General features: G+C 44.7%; 1 protein-coding gene across 1 annotated transcript; it reads left to right on the forward strand.

The window, feature by feature from the left end:
* The first annotated feature begins 1,806 nt into the window (after positions 1-1,806).
* LOC130598948 (zinc finger CCCH domain-containing protein 18-like) lies at positions 1,807-25,800 on the forward strand. Its single transcript, XM_057408925.1, has 7 exons — positions 1,807-2,425; positions 8,652-8,736; positions 11,407-11,555; positions 11,871-11,963; positions 12,611-12,768; positions 24,267-24,384; positions 25,525-25,800. Exons 1-7 carry the CDS (start codon positions 1,841-1,843, stop codon positions 25,783-25,785), a joined length of 1,449 nt encoding a protein of 482 aa, XP_057264908.1. The 5' UTR covers positions 1,807-1,840; the 3' UTR covers positions 25,786-25,800.
* The last annotated feature ends 325 nt before the right edge of the window (positions 25,801-26,125 follow it).

The following is a 26,125-nucleotide window of genomic DNA, read 5'->3' on the forward strand; positions in this document are numbered from 1 at the left end:
CCTCCTGATGTATTTCAACACAGAGATCCCCAATTCTGTTGCTACCAAAATGTTTTGGGCTTCATATGCTGTGAAGGCTTGTATTTGCTTTGGTGGTGGTCACAGCATATGGCAGTCTGTTTGGATGCTGTGGCTAGGTCTGCCTTCTGTCTGTCTGTTATTGCTCTTTGATAGTAAATAATAACTTTTACTATGCAGAACCAGTCAGAGGAGCATGTCAGAAGCGACAGGGTGGGTCAGGGAAAGGTTAAGTAGCACAGAGCTGCCTGGTGTTAGTAACTTCCTTTTCATAAAGGATTGTTGGGCGTGTTTAAAGGAGCTACCAGAATCTTGTAGCCTTTCTGCTCCAAGGTCTTGACAATAACAGATAAAAATGTGGTAATTTACGCTATGTTTTTTTTGTTGCACCAGCAGTAAATGTGCTTGCTAGGAGCAGCTGAAGTAAAACGTGAAACATTTTAAGATGAAGTCCTATTGATTTGTAACCTTGTGGGTTTGGGGTGGGTTTTTTTGTTTGTTTGTTTGTTTGTTTTCCCTAAACATGCTTCTGTAAACCTTGGGGTTTATCTTTAGCTTTTCATTTCTGTCTGATGGCTGCCCAAGCTTGTTCCTGTACAAACCTTTGGGTTTGGAGGAGGAGGTAACATATAGTGAAATGGTGAATTTAGTCCCCTGGCAAGGTGCCACCTTGAGAGGAGCCAATGCCTCTGTTGAACAGTTCCATTGATACAGCCAGAGAGCTGCAGTGGGTGCTTTTATCTCTCTGAGAATTGGCTGCCTTGGTGCTGGAAAACTTGCTGGGGCACCTTTCTCAGCTTGGGCTCTTCTGAGGTAGCCAAGCACTGTTGGTTATTGCTGAGGGGGACAAGGCAGGAGTTGCTGCTGTCATTTATATGGCTAAGGACATGCTGCAGCAGGAGACCACAGCCAAAGGGTAAGAGTTCTTAATCACCAGGAACTTTTGCCTAGATGTAAACTAATAATATTACTAGTAATAGACAGCTCAACCAGTTCCTTGGGTCAGGCGGTTCTGTAATTCATGTTTTTTTTTTTTGTTTTCTGGAGTAAAATAAGCAGCTATATGGCTTACGTTTTTTTTTTTTTTCCCAGCTTTACATCTTGTCTCTTTCTGTTGCATTTATTGTGCTTGTTCTAAGCAGACATCTAATTTTTAACTTACTTGTATTGAGCACATGTTCATACTGAGCTTCTAGCAAAATTACATGGTGCAGGCAGTTATGAAGTTGATCTTCTTTGAAGGAATTTTGAATCTTTAGTCTGTAAAGCAGATGGAGATTAGATTGCAATACATGCACTGCCTAAGTTAAACCTGATTAAAAATCCAAGTGTTTTTGTGAATGTATGCTGTCTTTGCTTTCATATCTATTCTGCATGCAGTGTAAAAGGTCCTGTAAAGATACAGGCTGTTTTTCCAGCATCACTGTAAGTTATGCTCCTGTGCTCCTTCAGGAGTCTGTGCAGTCTGCCAGGCCATGTGCTTATAGTTAGAAAATACACCTTGGTGTTTCAAATGGTGATTTGGTGAGAGTGTTAGAGCTTGTAGATGAAATTCCAACCTCAGGCTCCATTGCTGTATGTGAAGGGTAGCACACTCTTGTCTAGTCTGGGACTATATCAGAATCAGTTCCTTATGCAGCTTAAACTCTGTATTTCCTTCTTGAAGGTACTATGATAAACCATGTTCATGAATTCAAGCAACATTTTCTTCTTTAGGAGGTGGAATACAAGAGTACCAATTCTGCAAGGTGATCCTTGATTTTTCCATCTTGCTCCCCATAACAAGTATTGTTTTATACCCTCTGCAGACTATCAGGTACTGATGGATGTTTCTGACAGCCCTGAGCGAAATCCCTGCTCTCCTGATGAAGAGGACCAGCAGCATTCCAATGATGAAGTCCTGAAGGAGAGTTATTCAGATCGGGAACTCGATGGAGAGGGTGGGCAAGGCAGCATTATGGGAGAGGAGGAGGATGCAGCCAGGGGACTGAGTCGTGGTGAAGTGGAGAACCACTCAGATGAAGAGGACCTCTTAAGTGAAACTAAGTCTCAGGAATCTGACAACAACAAGCAGAGTGGGGAGCTGAAGAGCCCTCTGCCTTGCAAAGGAGAGGAGGAAGATCAGACAAATGACCTTGGTGATGAAGCATCCTCTGTCACCCGTGAACTAGATGAACATGAGTTGGACTATGACGAGGAAGTTCTTGAAGAACCAAGTGCTGCTGCTGTAGAGGAGGATGGTGAGAAAGCTGCTGGTGAGGATGACAAGGAAGAGGAGAAAGGAGATGATGCCCATGAAGATGAGAAAAAATCCAGCAGCAAAAGTGATGATGGAAAGGATGGCCAGGATCCCCTCAAGGAGAAGAAGAAAGATGATGATGGAGAAATTGATGATGGAGAAATTGATGTAAGTAGGAGCTGGTCTCGGGCAGAGTCCTGCAGGGAGAGACCTGTCCTTGCGTTTCCAAACTGTTTGGCTCTTAGACTGCCATGCCTTCCTTCTTTGACATGAATTAGCTGTTAGCTGAGTCCCCAGTGTGTAAGTAACACACTTTCTCTTTGGAGGTAAGACCATAGTGTGTACCAAATCCTAAAATCAATGTCTAATGCTATATACTGTAGAAAAGCTTTGTGCCAAATATTGTCAGAGCTGTCGCAAATAAGCTTTGTTCCCATTGATGAACATGGAAGGGCTCCAGTGCTGCCTCAGCTCTTGGAGGACTTTTGAGTGCTGCTGACAGCAAATTACTTAACTATGGATTAGGTGTTAATAAGCTGTCTTACCGGTTGAGGTTGAGAGGCTGGTGCTGGGGAGTGGCTGCTGTGCTTGAGGCACCAGGCATGTGCAGGAAGCCTGTGGCCCTGAGCTGGTTCTTGGCATCTATCAGTATCTGGATGCATGGAAGAAGAGCAGAAGGTGTTGGGCTCTCTGGAAAGTGCCTAACCAGGAAGCCCCTGCATGTGGTTTGGGTGATGTGTTCAGGGATGTGTAGTCCCAGTAGCTGCTGTTTCACAGCTGAGGACAAATGCAGCTATTTAGAAAAATCAAAACCTGGCTTTAATTGCATTGCTGTTTGCCCTAATCACCACTCTATCCGTCTTTGTCTTTAGGTGGGAAGCACTGCAATACAGCAGTTGTGCTTAATACAGCTTAATACCAGTTTTCCTCTTGCAGGCAGAAGAAAACAGGACAAAGCAATTCTAGCAGTAGAGTACCTCCTTGTGGGTTCCTGGTCTGATGGACACCTTGCTTGAATCTGAATAGTGGGAGTGCAAAGCACTGCAAAGAGAAGTTGCTGGCCCACAGCACTTGTCTCTGCTTCTGGCTCTTCATGCCAGAAGGGGTCCTGCACAGCTAGGCTAGGTTGGGGCACCGTTGTGACTGTCCTGGTGACCAGACAAAGAAGCAATGGGCTGTGGATGGGGTCACCTAGTGTGGATCTCCTCAGCTGAGGAGGGGAGGGTTCAGACTGGAGAGGTGGTGTTGCCTTCCAGTCCCTGTAGCTGTGTAGCTGCCCTGGCCATGTGCTCAGGAAGCTCATCACACACAGAATCCCAAGGGTTGGAAGGGACCTCAAAAGATCGTCTAGTCCAACCCCCCTGCAAGAGCAGGGTAACCTAGAGTACATCACACAGGAACTTGTCCAGGCAGGCCTTGAATATCTCCAACGTAGGAGACTCCACAGCCCCCCTGAGCAACCCGTTCCAGTGCTCTGTCACTCTCACAGTAAAGAAGCTCTGTGCTGGACTCTTTCAAGCAATTCCCTGTCCTTCTTGAACTGTGTGGCACAGAACTGGACACAGTATTCCAGATGCGGCCTCACCAAGGCAGAGTAGAGGGGGAGGAGAACCTCTCTTGACCGACTAACCACACCCTTTCTAATGCACCCTAGGATGCCATTGGCCTTCTTGGCCACAAGGGCACATTGCTGGCTCATGGTCATCCTCCTATCCACCAGGACCCCCAGGTCCCTTTCCCCTTCACTACTGTCCAGCAGGTCAGCCCCCAACCTGTACTGGTACATGGGGTTGTTCTTCCCCAGATGCAAGACTCTACACTTGCCCTTGTTGAATTTCATCAAGTTTCTCCCCGCCCAACTCTCCAGCCTGTCCAGGTTTCGCCGAATGGCAACACAGCCTTCTGGTGTGTCAGCCACTCCTCACAGTTTAGTATCATCAGCGAACTTGCTGAGGGTACACTCAGTTCCCTCATCCAGGTCGTTGATGAAAATATTAAACAGCACTGGTCCCAGCACCGACCCCTGAGGGACTCCACTAATCACAGACCTCCAGCTAGATTCTGCCCCATTGACCACAATTCTCTGCCTTCTTCCTTCCAACCAGTTCTTGATCCACCTCACTACCTGATCATCAAGCCCACACTTCCTTAGCTTATCTATGAGGATGCTGTGGGATACAGTATCAAATGCCTTACTGAAATCAAGAAAAAACACATCTACCGCTCTACCATCATCCATCCACCTAGTTATTTCCTTATAGAAGGGTATAAGGTTGGTCAAACATGACTTCCCCTTGGTAAAACTATGTTAGCTGCTCTTAATGACCCCCTCATCCTTGATATGTCTAGAGATGGTGTCAAGAATAAGTTGTTCCATCACCTTTCCAGGGATGGAGGTAAGGCTGACCGGTCTATAATTACCCGGGTCCTCCTTCTTGCCCTTCTTATAGACTGGCGTGACATTTGCCATCCTCCAATCCTCAGGCACCTCTCCTGTTTCCCACCACTTACCAAAGATGATGGAGAGTGGCTCAGCAATGACCTCCGTCAGCTCCCTCAGCACCCATGGGTGTATTCCATTCAGACCCATCGATTTATAGATGTCCAGATTGCTTAACTGATCCCTAACCCAATCCTCATCTACCAAAGCAAACTCCTCCTTTATCCTGACTCCTTCTGGGGCTATAGGAATCTGGGTCCCCTGGGGAGAGCCTGCAGGAGTAAAGACAGAGGCAAAGAAGGCATTCAGCACCTCTGCCTTCTTTATTTCCTCTGTCTCCAGGGCACCCACCTCGTTCAGCAGTGGGCCCATATTGTCTCTTGTGTTAGTTTTATCCGCTATGTATTTGAAGAAGCCCTTTGTATTGTCCTTAACCCGACTTGCATGATTAAGTTCCAAGGAGGCCTTAGCTGTCCTAATTGCCTCCCTACATCCTCTAACAACTGTCCTATATTCCTCCCAAGTGGCCAGCCCCTCCTTCCATAATCCATAGATTCTCTTTTTCCGCATGAGTTTGCCCAGCAGTTCCTTGTTTAACCATGCTGGTCTCCTGGCTCCCCTAATTGACTTCCTACCCACTGGGACACTGATCCTGAGCTTGGAAGAAGTGGTCCTTGAATGCTGACCAACTACCTTGAGCCCCTTTACCACCTAGTACCCTTTCCCATGAGACTTCCCTTAGCAATTGATTGAAGAGGCCAAAGCTGGCCCTTCGGAAATCCAGAATTGTGGCCTTGCTAGGTATTTTATTCCTCCCACGCAGGATCCTAAACTTCACCATCTCATGGTCACTGCAGCCCAGGCTGTCATTGACCATCACCACTTCAACCAGACCCTCCTTGTTGGTGAATACTAGATCCAGCAGCGCTCCTCTCCTCTCACGGAACCTTGCTGGAGAGACCTTCCTCCCTTTTCACTGAAGAGTTGTATATTGTGTGGTTTTTGCTCCAATGGTGCTTTGACAATTCTGTTGCTTAAAAAAGGTGACATAATTTTTCTTTTTCATGCCTATTCTGGCAGGTGATTTTGTTAAACATGTATTTTCTAAAAGTTTTGTGTTTCTGATTTGCTTGGAAGGAATTCCAGCATGCTGTGGGAGAGCCCAGGCAGGGTGAGAAAAAAAATCCTGGACTCCTGACTCCATGCCTGCTTCTTGATTAAAATATGAATGCTTTCCTTTAAAGTCTAAGGCATTCTTGGAAGCGCTTTCCTTACAAACCACAAGATGAATCTGTACTCTGGTTTTCATGCATTATCTCATAACAGGGCTCTCAGCTGCCTGATTCCAAGGAGACCTCACAGAAATACTTTTCCTTTTGTTCAAGTATAGCATTTGCAAAGACTTCACATAGTTCCTTTGAAAGAAGTAGAGCTGAGCTGGTTATGCCATTCACACGTTGCTGAATGCCGTCCCCAGCTTTAGGGAAAACTGTTAAACCTCTACATTTTATTCTGCTTTCAGACTTCTGTCTTAGAATCATAGAATTGTTAGGGTTGGAAAGGACCTTAAGATCATCAAGTTCCAACCCCCTTCCATGGGCAGGGACACCTCACACTAAACCATGTCACCCAAGGCTCTGTCCAACCTGGCCTTGAACACCGCCAGGGATGGAGCATTCACAACTTCCTTGGGCAACCCATTCCACTGCTTCACCACACTCACAGTAAAGAACTTCTTCCTTATATCTAATCTAAACTTCCCCTGTTTAAGTTTGAACCCATTACCCCTTGTCCTATCACTACAGTCCCTAATGAAGAGTCCCTCCCCAGCATCCCTGTAGGCCCCCTTCAGATACTGGAAGGCTGCTATGAGGTCTCCAGGCAGCCTTCTCCAGACTGAACAGCCCCAACTTTCTCAGCCTGTCTTCATATGGGAGGTGCTCCAGCCCCCTTAGCATCCTCATGGCCCTCCTCTGGACTTGTTCTAACAGTTCCATGTCCTTTTTATGTTGAGGACACCAGAACTGTACGCAGTACTCCAAGTGAGGTCTCACAAGAGCTGAGTAGAGGGGCAGGATCACCTCCTTCGACCTGCTTGTCACTCCTTTTGATGTAGCCCAGGATACAGTTGGTTTCTGGGCTGCAAGCGCAAACTGAAGCTGTCTCAAGTTTCTCATCGACCAACACCCCCAAGTCCTCCCCAGGGCTGCTCTGAATCTTTTCTTTGCCCAACCTGTAGCTGTGCCTGGGATTGCCTGACCAAGGTGTAGGACCTTGCACTTGTTATGGTTAAACTTCCTGAGGTTGACATCAGCCCACCTGGCAAGCGTGTCAAGGTCCCTCTGGATGGCATTCCTTCCCTCTAGCATATCAACTGAATCACACAGCTTGGTGTCATTGGCAAACTAGTTGAGGGTGCACTCAATCTCACTGTCCATGGCACTGACAAATATGTTGAACAAGACCGATCCCGACACCTATCCCTGAGGGACACCACTCATTATTGGTCTTCAGCTGGACATTGAGTTGTTGACCATAGCTCTTTGCATGCAGCCATCCAGCCAGTTCTTTATCCACCGAGTAGTCCATTTTTTATATCTATTGTTCTTGGAGGGGAATATTAATGCGAATTTTAATTTGAATATATGTGTTTTTTAAAATCCATTCTTGTTCAGGGCAGTTCTCCTTGTATTGCCTTCAGAGGAATGTAGCAGCAGAAGCTGTTAACCAGTCTCTCTAGAGATCCTTTTTTTATTTACAGCCAAGCGATGAGTTTTTTACTTCCTTTTCAGCTGCTAAATTGGTCTAAGTACATAACTTTCCTTATCTTCTCCATGTAGACAACTGCTGTCTTTGCCACAAGGCAGTTGTCATTGCCACACAAAGGGAAGGCCTCCACCAGATGCTCCTTCTTCAGATGTTTCAGATGCTGAAAAGTTCTGTGGTGGTGAATGGAGGCAGAGTGAGGGAAGGCCAGGGTGCCTTTTAGATTGAATAGTTGATTTCCTTGCCAGATACCTCTGAAAATTCTCTAGTCATGTATGTCTTTGCGTTCTGCATTGCCTCCTTTTGATTTTTCAGCTGCAGACTCATGAAGCCAGTGAAGGTTGAGGGTTGGTGTGTTTTTTTTTTCCTGGAGGACAAAGACAAAGGCTGGTACTTTAAAAGTTTCAACACTTTTGAACAAAAGTTTCAACACATTTGTTCAACACACAATAACCTTCAACTTCTTGGGGTGTTTCATGACTTATTTCGTGCTCATCCCCTGTGGTGGTTAATCTTCAAAACAACCTCTATCTCCCAGACTTTCTTCCTGGGGCTGCAGTGCCTGGGGCTGATGTAGAGTTTTATTTGGGCTGATTCAGAATTCTTGCCTGGAGGTGAGGAGTAGAAGGGAAGGTGTCAAGTTGTTGCCAGAGAAGACTGGAAGAAATATGTGTGACTTTTTTTCCTGAGAAGCCTGTGTGAAGTTGTTCCTCAGCACTGTGGGGAAGCATGTTGGAAATAGTTACGGTGATAGCAGTTGTCCTTCAGAACTAGATAAATGCTGCTGGGTTATTGCATTAATGCAGGAATACCACTGTGTATTTTAAATAGAAGGAATTGGCTTGAGCTTAAATAGGCATGACATGAGTGCCAAGCAGGGGACAGTCTAGTATGTTTCAGGTAAAATTATGCAGCTTGAAACCTTCGTCTGTGGTGTGGCATCAAGATGTCCATAACACCTGGAGGGTTTGGCAGTCACTTTTGAAACACCGAGGTTGATGAATCTTTCCGTTTGTAGCAGCACATTGCGAAGATGCTGTGGGGTATTTATTGTAACTTTATATTGTTTTTCTCTTCTGTTTCGCTCCAGGGTATGTTTTCAGTGACTGATATTTGACTATATTGTGAAATGTCAAGTCGCTGCAGAAAATGCACCACGTGAAATGTCAGCTTGTCTGTCTGTTCCAGGATGATGACTTAGAAGAAGGAGAAGTTAAAGACCCCAGTGACAGAAAAGTGAGGCCACGTCCCACCTGCCGATTCTTCATGAAAGGTAATGACATACTGTAATGGCAGAAGAAAACCAAAGGTGCTGTAATTTTTCTTGTTTGATTTTGTACCCCTTAAGCTGCTGTCTGCATGATAAACTTTGCCCCAGGCATCCCCAGTATCACCTTTCTGTTTCTTGGCAGCCAGATGCTGAATTTACATAGAGCCAGCATGCAAAAGTGGCTTTGCCATAAGTGTGGTGAGCCTGTGGAAGCAAATAAGGGAAGACTTAGAATCATAGAATGGTTTGGGTTGGAAGGGACCTTAAAGCTCATTTAGTTTCAACCCTCTGCCATGGGCAGGGACACCTTCCACTAGACCAGGTTGCTCCAAGCCCCGTCCAACTTGGCCTTGAACACTGCCAGGGATGGGGCAGTCACAGCTTCTCTGGGAAGCATGTGCCAGCGCCTCACTACCCTCACAGGGAAGAACTTCCGCCTAAGATCTCATCTCAGTCTCCCTTCTGTCAGTTTAAGGCCATTCCCCCTTGTCCCGTTCCTACAGGCCCTTGTCAAAAGCCCCTCTTCAGTTTTCTTGTTGGCCCCTTTAGGCACTGGAAGCTGCTCTAAGGTCTCCCTGGAGTCTTTTCCAGGCTGAACAAGCCCAGCTCTCAGCCTGTCTCCATAGCAGAGGTCCTCCAGCCCTTGGAGCATCTTCATGGTCTCCTCTGGACTCCAACAGCTCCATGTCCTTCTTGCGTTGGGGGCCCCAGACTTGCTAGTGTTTTTTAAACAGAATGGAATAAACTTGCTTTGTCTTATTGTAAATTTTTTGTAGTAAATATTAATAGGACATTTCCCAAAGTTTGGGCAACTCCACAACAGCTATCTTTTAGACTATCCTTTTTTTTTTTTTTATATATAGCGTAGAGAGTTAGGTTTTATAAAAGTTTTCTTATTTAAACTGATTATATCTGAATAATATAATCTTTCACTTCCTCCAGCTTCATCTCACTTAAGGTTTGTTCATTTATTTGGTTTTATTTGCAGTCACCCTTGAAACAGTTTATGAATATCTGTAATTAAAAGAAGGGTGGAAAACAGAATGGAGTCTCTTACTCTTTACATCAGTGGTGTAATGCAACGTAGGGAGCTGCTTAGGGGTTTCCAGAGACCTGACCATTGCATATTGCATACTCTGCTTCCTGAATGTCTTTCAGTATCAGATTTTTTCCATGTGCTGAGACACAAAGGTGTTGGTGATGATGATGGTGGAACAGGGAAGTCCCTCAGGAAAGAGAGCTATTTGTTCCTGAATCCTTAGCGTGACACACACCTCCGTTGCAGCATGGAAATATTTGCTCGAGTCAAAGTTCAGACTGCAGGATCTCCTGCTGTAGTTGTTATTCTTTGATTTGGTGTCAGTTAACATTGACACTTGCTCCTGCTTGGCCCATAAAGGCTTTACTGCCACCAGGAAGATCAGGCGCTGCTCACATGGGACCTTCAGGACATTCAGGTTTTTCTCTTTACTGTGTTGGAGGAGCACTCGTGGCTGCATCTATCCGGTGGTGTGAATGACTAGCTTGCAAGGCCTTCCAGCAAACTTGCTGTATAGCCACCTTGATATACATAGCAGGACTCGTTATTTGTCAGGGTGACCATTCCCCTTGACGCCTCAGTAGGAAGTGTTGGCACAGGTGTCTGGCAGCTCCTACACCTAGTGCTCAGGCACTGAGAAAGGATAAGCCACTGTGCAAAGGGATTTGTGCTCTTGTTATAATTGACAGTGCAAAAGCATCCAGTGTTACCTCTGACACCAGCTCATGGTTAATCTGGGACTGATGAGGAGCATTTCCAGGGACCCAGGTGCGGTGTGAATTTCTGACATGTTACCCTGCCAGCCAAGGTCAGGGTTTCTTCCCTGAGCCCCAGCAGTGTTAACAGCTCCCTTGCCCCTCCAGCCAGTACACTAAAACCTGAACTACTGCAGAATTAGCAATAACTTTGTGATGCAGTTGTCTGCTGGGAGATCTGCAAAATGTCTCTTGCCTGATGTTGAGTGGATTGCTGGAATAAAACAAAAAAAGGGGGTTGTTTCTGAGGCAAGGTAAATTAAAGTTGGGAATTAGCTTTGTATCCTGTTAGAGACACCTGAGTGTTACAATTTCCTTGGGGTTGGTACCTGAAGCTAATGAGCAGCTTTCAGATTTGTCTGCTGCACTCCACAGTGATGTCTCCTTTCCTGCTTTGTGCTGGCAAGCTTGTGGATTCAGCTGGAGGGAAAAGCTTTGATGTACTTTATGCCTCACCAGAGTGCTGTTTATTTTGAATGCCCTGTGATGCTTTCTTTGCTGTCAGGTTATATGCATTCGTTGTTTTCTGTAAAAAGTGAAGCTTCTAACTTGGAGTATTTGTCATTAATAAGACTTGAAGAGCTCATAGGCTTATTACTGCATTTGCCTAATGGTGTGTATACATCTATCTCTCCTTTCACCTCACCATAATGAGGTTCTTGTACATTCATCCGTCTGTGACTGGATCTATTCGTCTTCTCTGGGAAGGTGGTGGGTGATGAGTGTCATGTATGAAAAGAGGTATATCTCAAGAGCTAGAGAGAAGAAAAATCACATGTCTCAAACAGTGTTGTTCTTTGCTTGGTTTTAAAAAGTTGTGGGGCTGAACAAATGTTTGCTGTAGGTATACAGGGGTCTAACAGAACTGTATTTCCACAGGTCACTGTACTTGGGGCATGAACTGTCGATTTATTCACCCTGGTGTGAATGACAAAGGAAACTACTCCTTGATCTCCAAGCCTGAGCCCTTCTCCCCAAATGGCGCTCCTCCCATTGGCCCTCACCCACTGATGCCAGCCAACCCTTGGGTATGGGTATCTGTTCTGTGGATTTATAGCTTCTGCACATAGCTTTTGTCTTCTGAGATAAGTGAAGATGGTTTGGGTTTTTTAGTACTTTAACAACATTAGTCACTATTCAATTCATCAGTTGGATATATGATATTTTAAAAGGTGCTCTTGTAGTTGCTAGTAGAGGGGAATAATTTTCCATGTATGTCTCAGCTTATGTCCTGCTAATATATCTCCAGTGTCTGGATGTACTCTGGGGTAACAAAGCATGAGTTTGTTACTTAAAACTAATGTCAAGTGTCTGTCTCCTTCCTCTTCTCACCTTTCCAACAGGGAGGGCCAGTCGTTGATGAAATCTTACCTCCACCCCCCCCAGAACCTCCAACAGAAAGTGCCTGGGAGAGAGGACTCCGGCATGCTAAAGAGGTAAGTGCCATCCTCAGGAAGCATGCTGGTGTCTCCAAAATCTGGTGGCCTGTTTCACTGGGCGCAGGGAGATCTCTTTGGAGCATGTAGTGTCTTGCTCCTTCTGAGCAACCTTCCTTTTACCTTTTAACCTATTAACTGTGTCTTGTTGTATATCACAGTTGTTGCACAGTCAAGAGGAGCTGATGCCCAGGTTTGTTTTTTTGTTTTGTTTTGTTTTTTTTTTTTCTTTTTTCTTTTTTTTGTGTTTGTTTTTTGTTTATAATATTCACATGAGCTAGGGGGAGTTTGTGGCCCTGAAGTCAAGCCCTCCACAAAGAAAAACCTTTCTAAGCTGATCCAGTTTCCCTTACTTCAGTAACTGTTTCTGTACCACGTATTAGATTCATGTGTCTGATCATTGCAGAAAATGGGGTTAGCACGTGTGAAACTTATTGCCTGTCTGCTGTTGTTCTGAGCTGATGGACTAGTGAATTACACTTTGTACATCAAGGAAAGTCCAGTGTCCTGCACATTCATGAGACCTGGGCAAAAGAAGGGTGTTTTAGTTGAAGGGCAGGTTTCTCCCAAGTGAAGGATTTTTAAGACTGCAGTTTCTCTGGGTCTTGGAAATATTCTCTCCTTACAATATTTTTATATTATGGCAGGTATTAAAAAAGGCGACTATCAGAAAAGAACAGGAGCCTGACTTTGAGGAGAAGAGGTTCACTGTTACTATTGGAGAAGACGAACGTGAATTTGACAAAGAAAACGAGTTCTTCCACGACTGGAATTACTGCATCACCAGAGACGTCAGAGATCCAGCGTAAGATGCAGTCTTGGTTTTGCTAGATGGAATAGATGGGGGGAAATGTAGTACAGGATGGCAGTCTTCAGTGAACTTATTCCTCCAAATTAGAGGAATGCTCACTTCAGAAAATGGAAACAACTTCAATTAAGCAATATGTACACCAGTTAAAAACTTGAGCTGCCTCCACTCACTCCAGTTCAACACTTCCTTCCTGTATAGTCATCGCTAAACCTTTCTGCCTTCAATGTCGTTGATACACAGGTCCTTCAAGGACACTGTCTAGTTGTGTACTGCCTGTGTCACACCAATGCATTCTTCCAACTGTTTTTCCTCTTGTTTTTCTTATTCCAACCCATGAGAGTTTTAAAATGCTAAAGCTGAGGCTGCAAAGATGGAATATGCTCAAGGTCCAAGAGCTTCAGGGCAGCAGTTGTACTGTCTTGACCAGCTGGGTGTTTATTTGCAAGGGCATTGGCACAGCAGCTGGTCTTAAACATCTTGAGGAGTCTCAGATAAACTGCTGAGTAAGACAGTGGTCAGAAAGTGATTCTGTTAGTTGCCAGGGCATAGCCTGGGCCAAAACAAACATACTAAACTTAAGTGTCTAGGTGATTGTTTTTTTTTAAGGAGGTGAAATATCAAATGTTGGAGACATTCCTGTTACACACTCCTGTTGCAACTGAAAGCAGGCAGGAGAAGTCACAAGGGTGAATCAGTCAGCTCTGGGAAACTTGCTTAGTGCTTCTCGAGCCAAGAAATCAAATGGAAAAAGATTTTTTTTGAGAGAGGGGCTTGTATTCTGCAGGAATACAGGTGAATCTGTTTCTCTTGCTCTTACATCTTCTGTTCTTCCTACACATACAGACTATGGAAATATTTCCACTCAGAAGTGTTTGCAAGGCTTGGTTGTGTCTATTTTAGAGTGAGTGAATTGCAGAAAACCCCCAAGCCTCTGAAAATGAATAAGGAGTGGGTTAAGCTTTTGTTCTTTGATTTGCTGTGGAGTGCATTTTTTTCACCCATTTTAAAAAAGAAGCTATGTACTCAGTTCTGCAGCCTGAAACAAAACAGTTGCTCCGTATTAATTTTTCCCCAGGTTAGAAATAGATCTGTATCTTGATCTTCTGTTCCTCTGAGAAGGCTTTAAATTGCACCTGACACAGATCACCAGTGCTCTGTGGGTCTTTATGACTGTATATGGAAACTAGCATCAGTGTTCTAGTAGTTCTGTGCCACTGCCTTACTAATGTAGGAATTGTGTTAGATACAGGACTTCCTCTTTTCATATAGTCAAGAAAAAACTTTTTCATGTTGCCAGTATTAATTCCATTTGTTTGATGTCGTGGTTTAAGCCCAGCCATGCAGCCTCTCTCTCATTCCCCCCTTCCTCCCCCTGCTCCCGGAGGGATGGGGAGGAGAATCAAAAGAATGTAACTCCCACGGGTTGAGATAAGAGCAGTCCAGTAACTAAGGTATAACACAAAACCACTACTGCTACCACCAATAATAATAATGATAAGGGAAATAACAAGGAAAGAGAATACAACCGCTCACCATCCGCCAACCGATACCCAGAAAAACTGAGCAGTGATCTAGCCCTTCCGGGTAACTCCCACCGAGCAGTGATCTAACCCTTCTGGGTAACTCCCACCGAGCAGTGATCTAACCCTTCCGGGTAACTGCCCCCTGTTTATATAGTGGGCATGACTTGCTGTGGTATGGAATACCTCTTTCGTTAGTTTGGGTCAGGTGTCCTGTCTCTGCTTCCTCCTGGCTTCCTTTCCTCCCTGGCAGAGCATGAGGCTTGGTCAGACTTAAACATTACTGAGCATCAACTAAAAACATTGGTGTTATCAGCACTGTTTCCAGGCTGAAAGTCAAAACCACAGCACTGCACCAGCTACTAAGAAGGAGAAAAATGACTGCTACTGCTGAACCCAGGACATTTGGTTACTTGTTTAATGAAAATTCAAGCACCTTTATGTAGAAGTAGATTGTGGCATTAACCTATTTTGATTGTGCATAAAGGCAAAAGTTATGATGCTGCTGCTGTAAACTATAAAAATGGTGATTTTGCTCACATGTGCACACCCACACACACCTTATTGCACAGATTGACACCTTGCAGCAAACTAACCACTGGTGGTGCAGCTGGCATATTAATAAATGCTTTCAGGACTGTCTTATAACATATGGAAATGTCTAAATAGTTCATGAATCCCTTTATCTTGTTTGAAAAAGTATAGGGAGTTGGACAACTCCTGTGCAGGTCCCTTGACCTTACTCTGTTTTATGGGAAAACTGGCTTTCAGCAGGATTGGGATTATTTTCCTCCCTTTCTCAAAAACTTCTTCCGCTGTATCACCCCACACGATAATGTCATCAATGTATTGCAGGTGTTCTGGAGTTTGCCTCTGTTCCAGTGCAGTCTGGGTCAGTCCATGGCAGATGTTTCCACCCCAGGCTGTTTTTCCACTCGTGGGGCAGTCGGTTCCAAGTGTACTGGATGCCCCTCCAAGTAAAAGCGAACTGTGGCTTGCACTCTGCTGCCAAAGGAATTGAGAAAAATGCATTGGCAATATCAATTGTGGCATACTACTTGGCTGCCTTTGACTCCAGTTCATACTGAAGTTCTAGCAGCTCTGGTACGGCAGCACTCAATGGTGGTGTGACTTCATTCAGGCCACGATAGTCTACTGTTAGTCTCCACTCTCCATTAGACTTTTGCAGTGGCCATATGGGGCTGTTAAAGGGTGAGTGGGTCCTACTGATCACTCCCTGACTCTCCAGTCTATGGATCGGCTTATGGATGGGAATCAGGGAGTCTCGGTTGGTGCGATATTGCTGATGGTGCACTGTTGTGGTCGTGACTGGCACTTGTTATTTGACCTTCAGCAACCCCCCAGCAGAAGGATCCTCTGAGAGACCAGGCAAGGTGGATAATGGCTTGTGGTGTATCAAAGATGGACTCCAGGTCTGGTGAAATCTGATGACCTTTATTTCATGTCTAGCATTCCTTTTATAGTCTACTAAGTGCTAAGCAGTAACTTTCTACTCTTTTACTCCCTTATCATCCTGATTTAGCAAAACTACTAAGGGTTACCAATATTCACATTGTTTGGTCTGTCTTTGAGATGCACATCCTATTTTATCTTGCAAACTGTCTGCTTTGTTTTGCTAACCAATCTTTACCCTTCATTGTTCTCTTTACAGTTCCCAAGGCTTAGGCCTGACAAGGGCATTAATACCTACTGTTTTCTTCGCTATTCCCAGATCTTAAGCCAGACCAGGGCGATAGTGCCTGGATCCATTTCGTTAACTATTTCTATCCTGTCACCCACATCTCCCCCTTTTTGTTTTACTAAAAGACAGCTTTTATAGATTTATGATCTACTTTTGCCAAAGTTTCTGTATTCTCCATTAGCTATTGTACAAAACAAGGCACACAGATTAGAATACCTAAAAAGACTAATAAAATGATTAAGATAAAGTAAAGCCATCCTGTAATGCTCAAGCCAGAAAACACTTTGTTCAACCAGTTCAGTCCTTCATCTTCCTGAAGGTGTGCCGTCCTTGTTATTAAGTCCAGAATGCTTTTATGAATGATCTGATAAATTCATGCAGCACATACCAACAAAATCTTCACACCCATAGTCTTGAGCTAACAATAAAAATCAACAGTTGTTCTGTTCTGTAGTGAGGTGTGCCTCACAGAATCAACATCTAAAAGCAACCCTGTTGTCCAGTGGTACCCTTTCCGGGCTTAAATGTTCCCAGACTATTACTAGTGGATGGAAAGTACAGTTGCGATACACTCCTGCACGGATACGCTCTCTGTTGACTGGTTCTCCAAAAAGAGACTGGTTAAATTTGTACAGTTCCTACAGGTTAACTTCAGCGATGAATCGGCATCAGTCTTCATTGGCAGTCGTTGCTTGTATAAACAGACAGGTACATTGTGCAGGGATTCATCAGGGTCCTCGTTCTGTAGAGACAAAAGTATAGCCTCTTCCCCAAGTTATTAACCTAAAAGGACATTCCCTGTTATGATTTTCCAAAGACTTTACTGTTACCATAACGGGTTCTTTCCCTGGTATCGGATCTGAGCCTGCATGGGTTAGTGCAGAAAAATGCCTAATCATTGGAGGGACATTCATGCCCGTGTGTAAATCAGAACTGGATAATGTTAAAAAATTTAAAACAAACAATGCTTATCATTCCCCCTTTTTGTTTTGCTAGCATTTTTTTACAATTTGGTGTCTCCACTCTATCACTGCTTGACCTGTGTAATTAACATAACGACACACTACTCCAGGCAGCATTATTTCAGTAAGATTAGTCTGATTTGAAGTCACTTGAACCTTTGTAACATGTGGCATACCAGTGAATCCTACACACCATGTAACAGGTCGGAATAATGGGGGATTTAACACATGTGCCCAGTATACTTGTCCATTACCCATGGTCACACATAATAGAACAGATATTACAAAGATTTCTGTCATTGTCGTTTCTTTATGTTGTTGAGTTCTGGGGCTTTATACATTTTGCTGGCAGCCAGTATGGTCCTGTCGATAGCTGTACACAGCCGTATCCTTGATCCCATGTCAGCAATGGCACTGGTCCTTTCCACTTGTTGTCCTGTAGGTCTTTATGTAGAACCGGTGGTTTGGGCAAGGAATCGTCCATCAGATGCGACAATCACTGTATTGCAGAAAGAGAATCAAAGCTAGACAAATTTAAAGAATTTAGTACAAATTGCGCTTTTGCTGTCTGTGTGGAGAAAATCCTTGCATTCCCCTTTTTTTGTTTTATATATCTTTTAGATGACCCTACTTGAGCAGGGGATTTGGCTTAGATCATGTTGGGACCGGTCTTGTTTAACATCTTTGTCGCTGACATGGACAGTGGGATTGAGTGTGCCCTCAGCAAGTTTGCCGATGACACCAAGCTGTGTGGTTCGGTTCATAGGCTGGAGGGAAGGATTGCCATCCAGAGGGACCTTGACACACTTGTGAGGTGGGCTGATGCCAACCTTATGAAGTTTAACAATGCCAAGTGCAAGGTCCTGCACTTGGGCCGGAGCAATCCCAGGCACAGCTACAGGTTGGGCAGAGAAGAGATTCAGAGCAGCCCTGCAGAGAAAGACTTGTGGGTGTTGGTTGATGAGAAAATGAACACGAGCAGGCAGTGTGTGCTTGCAGCCCAGAAAGCCAACCGTATCCTGGGCTGCATCAAAAGGAGAGTGACCAGCAGGTCGAGGGAGGTGATCCTGCCCCTTTACTCCGCTCTTGTGAGACCTCACTTGGAGTACTGTGTGCAGTTCTGGTGTCCTCAACATAAAAAGGACATGGAACTGTTGGAACAAGTCCAGAGTAGAGCCACGAGGATGATCAGGGGACTGGATGAAGACAGGCTGAGGAAGTTGGGGCTGTTCAGCCTGGAGAAGAGAAGGCTGTGTGGAGACCTAGCAGCCTTTCAGTATCTGAAGGGGGCCTATAGGGATGCTGGAGATGGACTCTTCATTAGGGACAGTAGTGATAGGACAAGGGGTAATGGGTTAAAACTTAAACAGGGGAAGTTTAGATTGGATATAAGGAGGAAATGCTTTCCTGTTAGGGTGGTGAGGCACTGGAATAAGTTGCCCGGGGAGGTTGTGAATGCTCCATCCCTGGCAGTGTTCAAGACCAGGTTGGATGAGGCCTTGGGTGATATGGTTTAGTGTGAGGTGTCCCTGCCCATGGCAGGGGGGTTGGAACTAGATGATCTTAAGGTCCTTTCCAACCCTAACGATTCTATGATTCTATGTGCCAACCACAGGCTGCTTGGTCTGCCCTTCTCTCCTGGATGGCTCTCTGATAACAGAGGAGGCCATCTCCCACATCAAGGTCTGGCATGGCATGTGTCCCCACCACTCTGTGCCTGCTGCGTTGCAGCCAACAGCAGAGCTAAAGGTTCTTCTTGGTGGCAAACACAGAGGCCAAACACAGAGGCCAAAGTCTTGCCCTTGACTGTGGTAGCAGGCATTTGGCCAACCTCAGTCCTTGCACCTTGTTTTCAATGCAGAGTTTCACCTGCTTCATCCAGTAACAAGTCTCTACTGTGGCAAAGCACATACAGATTTACATTAGCAGTGCAACTATTACAGGGTACAGCAGCATGTTGAAGATGCTGATGGCAGTGAGGGACTAGCCAAAGAAATTTCTTACCAGTGGAGTTCTCCTACCCTCTTAATTTGTTTCATTGTCTGCTTTATAACACTAGCATTGTATTAGAATCTTTCTAGCTTTTGCCTTAGCATTTTCTAGCAGCTGCTGCAAATTTGCATGCTCTAACATCTCTTTTACAAGTGACAAATCCATACAATACAAGGTATAGTTTCTTATTAGCAACTGGCTAGTAAATACAGGTGGTTTTATACACAAAATCACAACCTCTAATAATAGCTACTTTACAAGCACACATGTTCAAGCTGTTACTTTTCAGTTGCTTCCAAGTAATGTTTTGCAATCATTCATTTTCTCTTCCTCTATCTCATTCTGCTTGGGGTATTCACAGTCAGCTCCTGCAGCTGAGGCAATGGGTTTTTCCATTCATCTGTCCAGCTCATGGCAAGGCTTGACAAACTTTGCAGGCAGCCGCCATGGACCTGTAGGTAGGATACAAATATACCCCCTCCCCCAGGTTATCAGTTCTTGAGAAGTAGACAGGTTAAAGTGATTCCTTAAAGCAGAGGCATTCTGATGAAAAAGGAACGTGAAGCAGCTGCAGAAGTAAACTGCACAGTGTTAACAGTCAAGGAGTTTGCTGTGTCATTACCCTTTTTTTTTTCTGCTTTCTCTGCCACCGTGATGCTGCTTGGGTGGCAGTGGATAAAGCTTGTGGTTGCACTACCCCTCTAGCTTTTTCTGTTAGCAGTTCTTGTTTCAACCGATCTATCTGTTCCTCCAAGTCTTGGATTCACCACCAGGTTACTTTAAATGCACTAAGCAAGGCTCCTACCATGCGCCCAGCATGTTGTAGACACTCCTTAGGCTTTGTTTGTGGTGTCTCTGCAAACTGCCCCAATACTTCAATAGATCAAGAGGGGTTTTTGGAGGGGGGTTGTTGGGTTTTTTTTCTTCACTCCTCGGCTCTGGCATCCATCCTGGCCGTTCCACCGCTGGAGCACTGGGAGCTGAATCGGAAGGCAGCTTCTTTTGAACATGGTTACCCAACTCTAGCAAATAACTTTTTTTTTCTTTTTTTTTCCAAAGTCGCTCACCCTGCTTTGTGCAGCTACAAATGCCGGCCTGCTCAGCAGCAGCTATAAATGCCTGCCTCCTCAGCAGCGGCTACAGCCACCTGCCTGCTCAGCAGCAGCCATAAATACCTGCCGCAACCGCACTTTTACATTAACCCTTTCTTGCCCGAAATGTCAATCTGCTACCTGTTAAAAATTTTTACATGAACCAAACAACAAAAAATACACAGAACACCGTCTGCCCTCAACACACACACACACACGATCCCCCAAGCACACTCCACACAACTACAATATTTGAAACACAAAATCCAGGCAATCATTACTCCCACTACACGGCCCCACATACAGAACGTGGCGTAAGGACCCTGTGAAGACGATCAGGAAACCAGCTCCAAGAAGCATCATCGCAGTGTGAGGTGGCAGGCCCAACTTCAGCGGGCGTCCCCGCGGAGGCTCTGCCTCCCCCGCATTGCATGAGGCTTGGGCTTTTATACTGACCAAAATGCACACTCGTTCCGACACAGGTGGCCAGCCTACATCAGAAGAAGTGGCCAGCAATATCTATAAAGGTCTCCAAGGGTCAGTAGAAACATGGACATACTTATATTTGCCAACTTCTAGTACATGAGTATCACAGAGAGACTGTATCAAATGAGTTGTATATGGGTCCCCCAGTCCACAGTCTGCCACGGTCCGCCTGATATCCCCGATAAGAGCATATGAGAGGCTTTCCCACCGCAGGTCTTGATCTGGCACATACACCACTGGGAAAGCATGCAATATATCAGCATCCCCCACTGGTCTCGCTTCTCCCTTTACAGCTGCCCATTTATCATGAGTATCTGGGGGATATAAATCAGGCTCCTTTTCTGGGTCAATAGGCTCCAGGTCAAAAGGACAATCCAGTTCAGCATTAGAATTATCAGGCGTCAGAACCTCAGGAGCAGCAAAAGCAGTCTGATGAACGTGCACAGGATCTTTCTCAGGGTCAATAGGGCCTGGGTCAAAAGGATCATCTTCATCCCTGTCCTCAGTCTTCACAGCCGTGGCGGCGACTGGCAGAGGTTTGGGGGGGGGGGGGGGCACTGGGTTCCACGATCTCATATTTTGACTTTAATTCTCCAAATGACTATTGCATGGATGTCTCTAGACCAGTCTAGACCAGCCATTCCTTCTCAGTCAGGCTGATTTCTGCCTCCAGTACAGTCAACTCTTGGGATCCTCCTGTCACTCCAGATATACAAATGGGTCCTACCCCTTGATAGCTTGATGGCATCAGGGTCCACTGTGCACCGGTATCTACTAGAGCCTTATACTCCTGTGGGACTGATATGCCAGGCCATCTGATCCACACAGTCCAGTAAACCTGATTGTCCCTCTCCTCCAGAGAGGGACAGCAAATTTTCAAGTTTACAGACTATGGAGTTTTTAATCATGAAGCCAACTCCAGAAAGATGACTTTCAGTTTTGGATTTGCCTGACCAGTAGAGTGTATAGCCGGCACCATGTTCTTTAAGGCTACCTTCCTCATGAAGGCAAACTTCACTGAGAGCAGCAATATTGATGTTAAGTTGTGACAATTTGTGGGCAATTAGCGCAGAAAGGCGCTCAGGATGCCCGCTGTTTGCTGTATCAAGCATGGTTCTGATGTTCCAACATGCGAGTGTCAATCTGGACACATCTTTGGAGGCAGGTGTATGCCTTTGTCTCTTAGGTAAAACACATGCAGCATATTCAGCAACATGCCGATTCCCAGCAAAAGGAGCAGGATGATTTCAATGGCATTAAAAGGATATTCAAAATCTTTAATATTTTTAAATGCTGCTGTAAATAGCCTGGTGGGGGAGCAGAGGGTGTGAGAGGATGTCTCCCTCATAGGTTGATCCTCCAAGGGGGTAAAAAAGAGGTGTAATTGTTAACAGTTCCCATTACATGCCTCCTGAAGTATAGAGGTGATGTCCATGTTGAGAAGACATACCAGAGCAGTTTCATGATCAATAATTCTGTTGTATTATAAGACATTATCATAGAGTGAAACGAGAATCTTAGCCCTTGTCCCAAAGCTGATAACACTAATACCGGTTGCAAATAAGGTGTGACATAATGAAACTCTGAGACCAAGTGCAACAACTCTGAGGGCAAATATATCAACATTGTGATGAGTGACTATTAATCTGAAATAATGAATGCTTATCACAGATACGATTAGATGCACTCTGGTCAGATCTGTCGCTATCTCAAACCTTCAAGCCCCACGTTGGGCGCCACAAAGGACTGATGTAGTTTAAGCCACACACAGCCACTTGCTCACTCCCCCCCTTCTTCCCCCACCCGCTCCCAGAGGAAGGGGGAGGAGAACCGAAAAGAATATTAGTCCCACGGGTTGAGATAAGAACAGTCCAGTAACTAAAGTATAATACAAAACTATGCTTACTACTGCTACTAAAGAAAAGGGTGATAACAGGGGGAGAGAATATAAAACTAAAAGGGGAAAGGAAAAGAAAACAATAAACACAAGTGATGCACAATACAATTGCTCACCACCTTCCAACTGATACCCAGCCCGACCCGAGCAGTGGTCTCAGCCTTCTGGGTAACTCCTCCATACTGGGCATGATGTGCTGTGGTATGGAATACCCCTTTGGTGTCCTGTCTCTGCTTCCTCCCGGCTTCCTGTGCCCCTCCTCACTGGCAGAGCACGAGACTGAAAAGTCCTTGATCAGAGTAAGCAATTACTCAGCTACAACGAAAAACATTGGTGTGTTATCAGCATTGTTCTCAGACTAAAGTCAAAAACACAGCACTGCACCAGCTACTAAGAAGGAGAAAAATAACTGTTACAAAAATAACCCAAGACAGTGGATATATATGATTTTTTGGGTGATACAAATTATTTGCCTAAGGATTTAAGCACTGAATTATCTAAATGCACAGCAGTGATGCTTGTTTAAATAATTACTAAGTCCACAAATGTTATAGGGAGAGAATGGGGAGATTTGGACTTATGTCTGTATTAAAAAGTAGAGTTTCTTTTTTGGTGTAGCATGAGATTTTTTTTGTCTGTTTGAACACCTGATGTCACTGAATCTAGACTGTTGTTTGGTTGGCATCAGGGGTTTCTTGCTGGATTAAACATCCGTATTCAAGATTCCCTGGTACTCTTTCCCTTGGCTTATTTTTCAGGAAAAAAAAAACCACAAAACAGATGGCCACTTGATTTGCAGGGCAGCACTTACATCATAGCCTGTTTTAGATTATTTGGCAGTTTTTAAAGTGCAAAAGTGGGCCCTTTATTCCTTTTACTTACAAGTCATAGTCTTATTATGGATAATCTGGAATTTGGGAGCATTTGTTTTATATTTTAGTTCTGCAACTGACTCCTCTGTGGCCATGGAAGCTTCTTGTTTCCTGTACCCACCTCCCCATCTTTACAACAGATCTGACATTTTCACTCCACATGGCTGACAGGGATTAGATAATGCTGAGTATGTGAATTAAAACCATCTAATAATGTTGATAGAAATCATCAAATGGAGGAAACATTGCAGATTTAAGGAGTGTCTGGTTTAAATCCTTTTTCAACCCAAAAGTTACTGAACTTTTGCAGTTGGGCCGGGTGTGCCATGTGTTTACCTGTTCATTGGTGTGCTGGAGGGCCAGCACCTGTTTTCCACTGGAGAATATCAGGTGCAGATGCAGTTACCTTCATTTCCTAAAGTAATTCCAGATGTAGGGGTAGAGCATTGCTGGCCTGCCCCCGAAGCTTAACTTCTCCAACTGGAAAGCTCAGCAACAGCTCATGTCCTGTGCTGGTGGCAGCAGGATGCACCCATCACCTCTGGTGGCAGGGAATCACCATCCATTCCACTTCTGATGTGAGGGTGCTTGACATTATCTCTGTGTGCATTGACATAAAATATAACTCTAAATCAATGAGGCAAAACATTATATTGTTATATTTGTACATGTTTGAAGTGGCTATGAAAAACATTTTTACCACATTGATTTAAAGGCTGAATTTAGTTTTTAGCATTTTTCTTTTGTGTTTATCAAGAGAGGTTTGTGCTTTTCTCTGATAAGCTTCACTTAGAAAATCCCATCTGTTTAGGATATGTAGAAAATAAACCACTTTGTATGGTCATATTCCATTGATCATGTTTTTTCTTGTCAGTGCATAGTGACTAAGACCTGAGCTAGAATACATAGTGTTTCTGTGTGCCAACAAGGTGATGCTTCCCTATCTAACCTTCCCTGTTTTTCATTGTAGGCTTGATCCCTATACAGATTCCTATTATGACTATGAAATAGAACGGTTCCGGCGTGGTGGGCAGTATGAGAATTTCAGGATTCAGTATGCAGACCCAGATCCATATCGTAACCACAGAGTAAGTAGTTTCCGTGCTTCTCCTTTCAGCTTTCTTCCAGGCACTTCTGGCCCTTGTCATGTTTCTAGTGCAGTGGTTGAAACAGGACTTGTGATGGATGTTCAAGACGCATAATCTTACAAATAGTTAAATCTTGACAATTACTGCACAGAAGACATTAGGTGTAGGGATGGGAGGAGGTTCTGTTTCAGCGTGGTGAAGGCAAAAGCATGTCTGAGATGGGAAGATGGTTCCTCTTCAATGCACTGGCTGCTTCTCTGCATACCAGGCAGTTGTGCAACAGTTGCAGCCACATTTGCAGCCATTCTTGGACATATTGGAGAGGGAGGGAGTTTCCAGGAAATAACCCGACTGAGGTTTGCTTGTTAGTTATTGGGACAGACAGAAAGGATTGAATCTGGACAGGCGTGCTTAATGCACAGAGTCTCCATCATGACTGTCCACCGCTAGTGGAGTTACATGTTAGTTGATCGAGTTAGGTGAGGAAACCACCCAGCCAGTTGCTGAAATCCCAGATATTGTCGATTGGTGTTGCACTGCTTTAAGGTGTCAAACTACATGAAAATAAGGCTATGAACCTTTTCCCTCCACTTCCTTTTGCCCTCATGCAAGCTATTGTGCCTCGAGAGTAGTGACAAAAAATAATGAATCCTGTTCAGTGGGGAGCTTTTCAGTGGTATTTGTCACATCCTTTAAAAATTGACTTTCCTTTGCCTGGAAGACCTTGCTGTTATGCAGAAGCAGTGCACAAGCAGGAGCCTGTCCTCGCTATTGATGCGCCATCAATTATTTTCATGGTGTTTGTACAGTTAATTAGCTAAACACAATTAGCAATGAGAGTAAATACTTGTAAACATCAATACATTTATTTAATAAGTGTAATAAGCTAAATTAATCTGACTCTTGCCTTTGAAAATTACAGCTGTGATGAGTATGATGTATGCTTTGTTCCTTTCCACGTTCTGCCTGCTCAGCAAACAGTGATGGCCAGCAAGCTCCACATTTATCTATCTCAATACTTTGGTCTAACATGGGAGGGTGAATGTAACTCCTTGTGGTCCAAGACTTTGAATCTTTGCTGCCCACTTTGTTAGGAGATGTTGCCACAACATCATGATGTTTTCTCTTTCCTTTTTAAAGGAAAGAGAGCGGGAACGGGAGAGAGAGAACAGACAACGAGAAAGGGAACGTGAGAGGGAACGGGAGAGGCGTCAGCGGGAGCGAGAACGGGAAAGGGAACGGGAGCGCGACAAGGAGCGCCAGCGGCGGAAAGAAGAGTGGGAACGGGAGCGAGAACGGGTGAAGAGAGATGAAAAAGACAGGCAGCACAGGGACCGGGACAGGGACCGGGAAAAGGAGAAAGAAAAAACAAAGCCCCGGTCCTTACTGATACCTAGGTAAGCACTTGCTGGATTTCAGACTTGCCATTTTAGCTGATGATGTCCTAGCTGTGGATCACGAACCAGGCTGATGCTGATCAGTGGAGATCTCTTTTGTCCACAACTCAAGTAAAGCAGTAGTTTTGAGAGGAAGGCAATGCTTTAAATGAGCCTTGCTGGCCACTAAGAGGAGCTAAGATGTCAGTAAGAACCAAGCATGCATAACCTGACTGAAAGGAGAGCATCTGTCCTCTGGCCTGTAGGTATAGAGATGTTCAGCTTGTCCCTGTTCCCTTGAGGCTAGAGCATGTCCTGGGAAGCTGGCCGAGTCCCTAGTGCTGAGAGAGTCCTGCAGATGGTGG

The sequence above is a fragment of the Pezoporus wallicus genome, unplaced genomic scaffold, assembly GCF_028554395.1.
Source record: "Pezoporus wallicus isolate ANWC-B61680 ecotype Strahan unplaced genomic scaffold, APGP_CSIRO_Pwel_v1 contig_13275, whole genome shotgun sequence".
In the NCBI taxonomy this organism is placed as follows: domain Eukaryota; kingdom Metazoa; phylum Chordata; class Aves; order Psittaciformes; family Psittacidae; genus Pezoporus; species Pezoporus wallicus.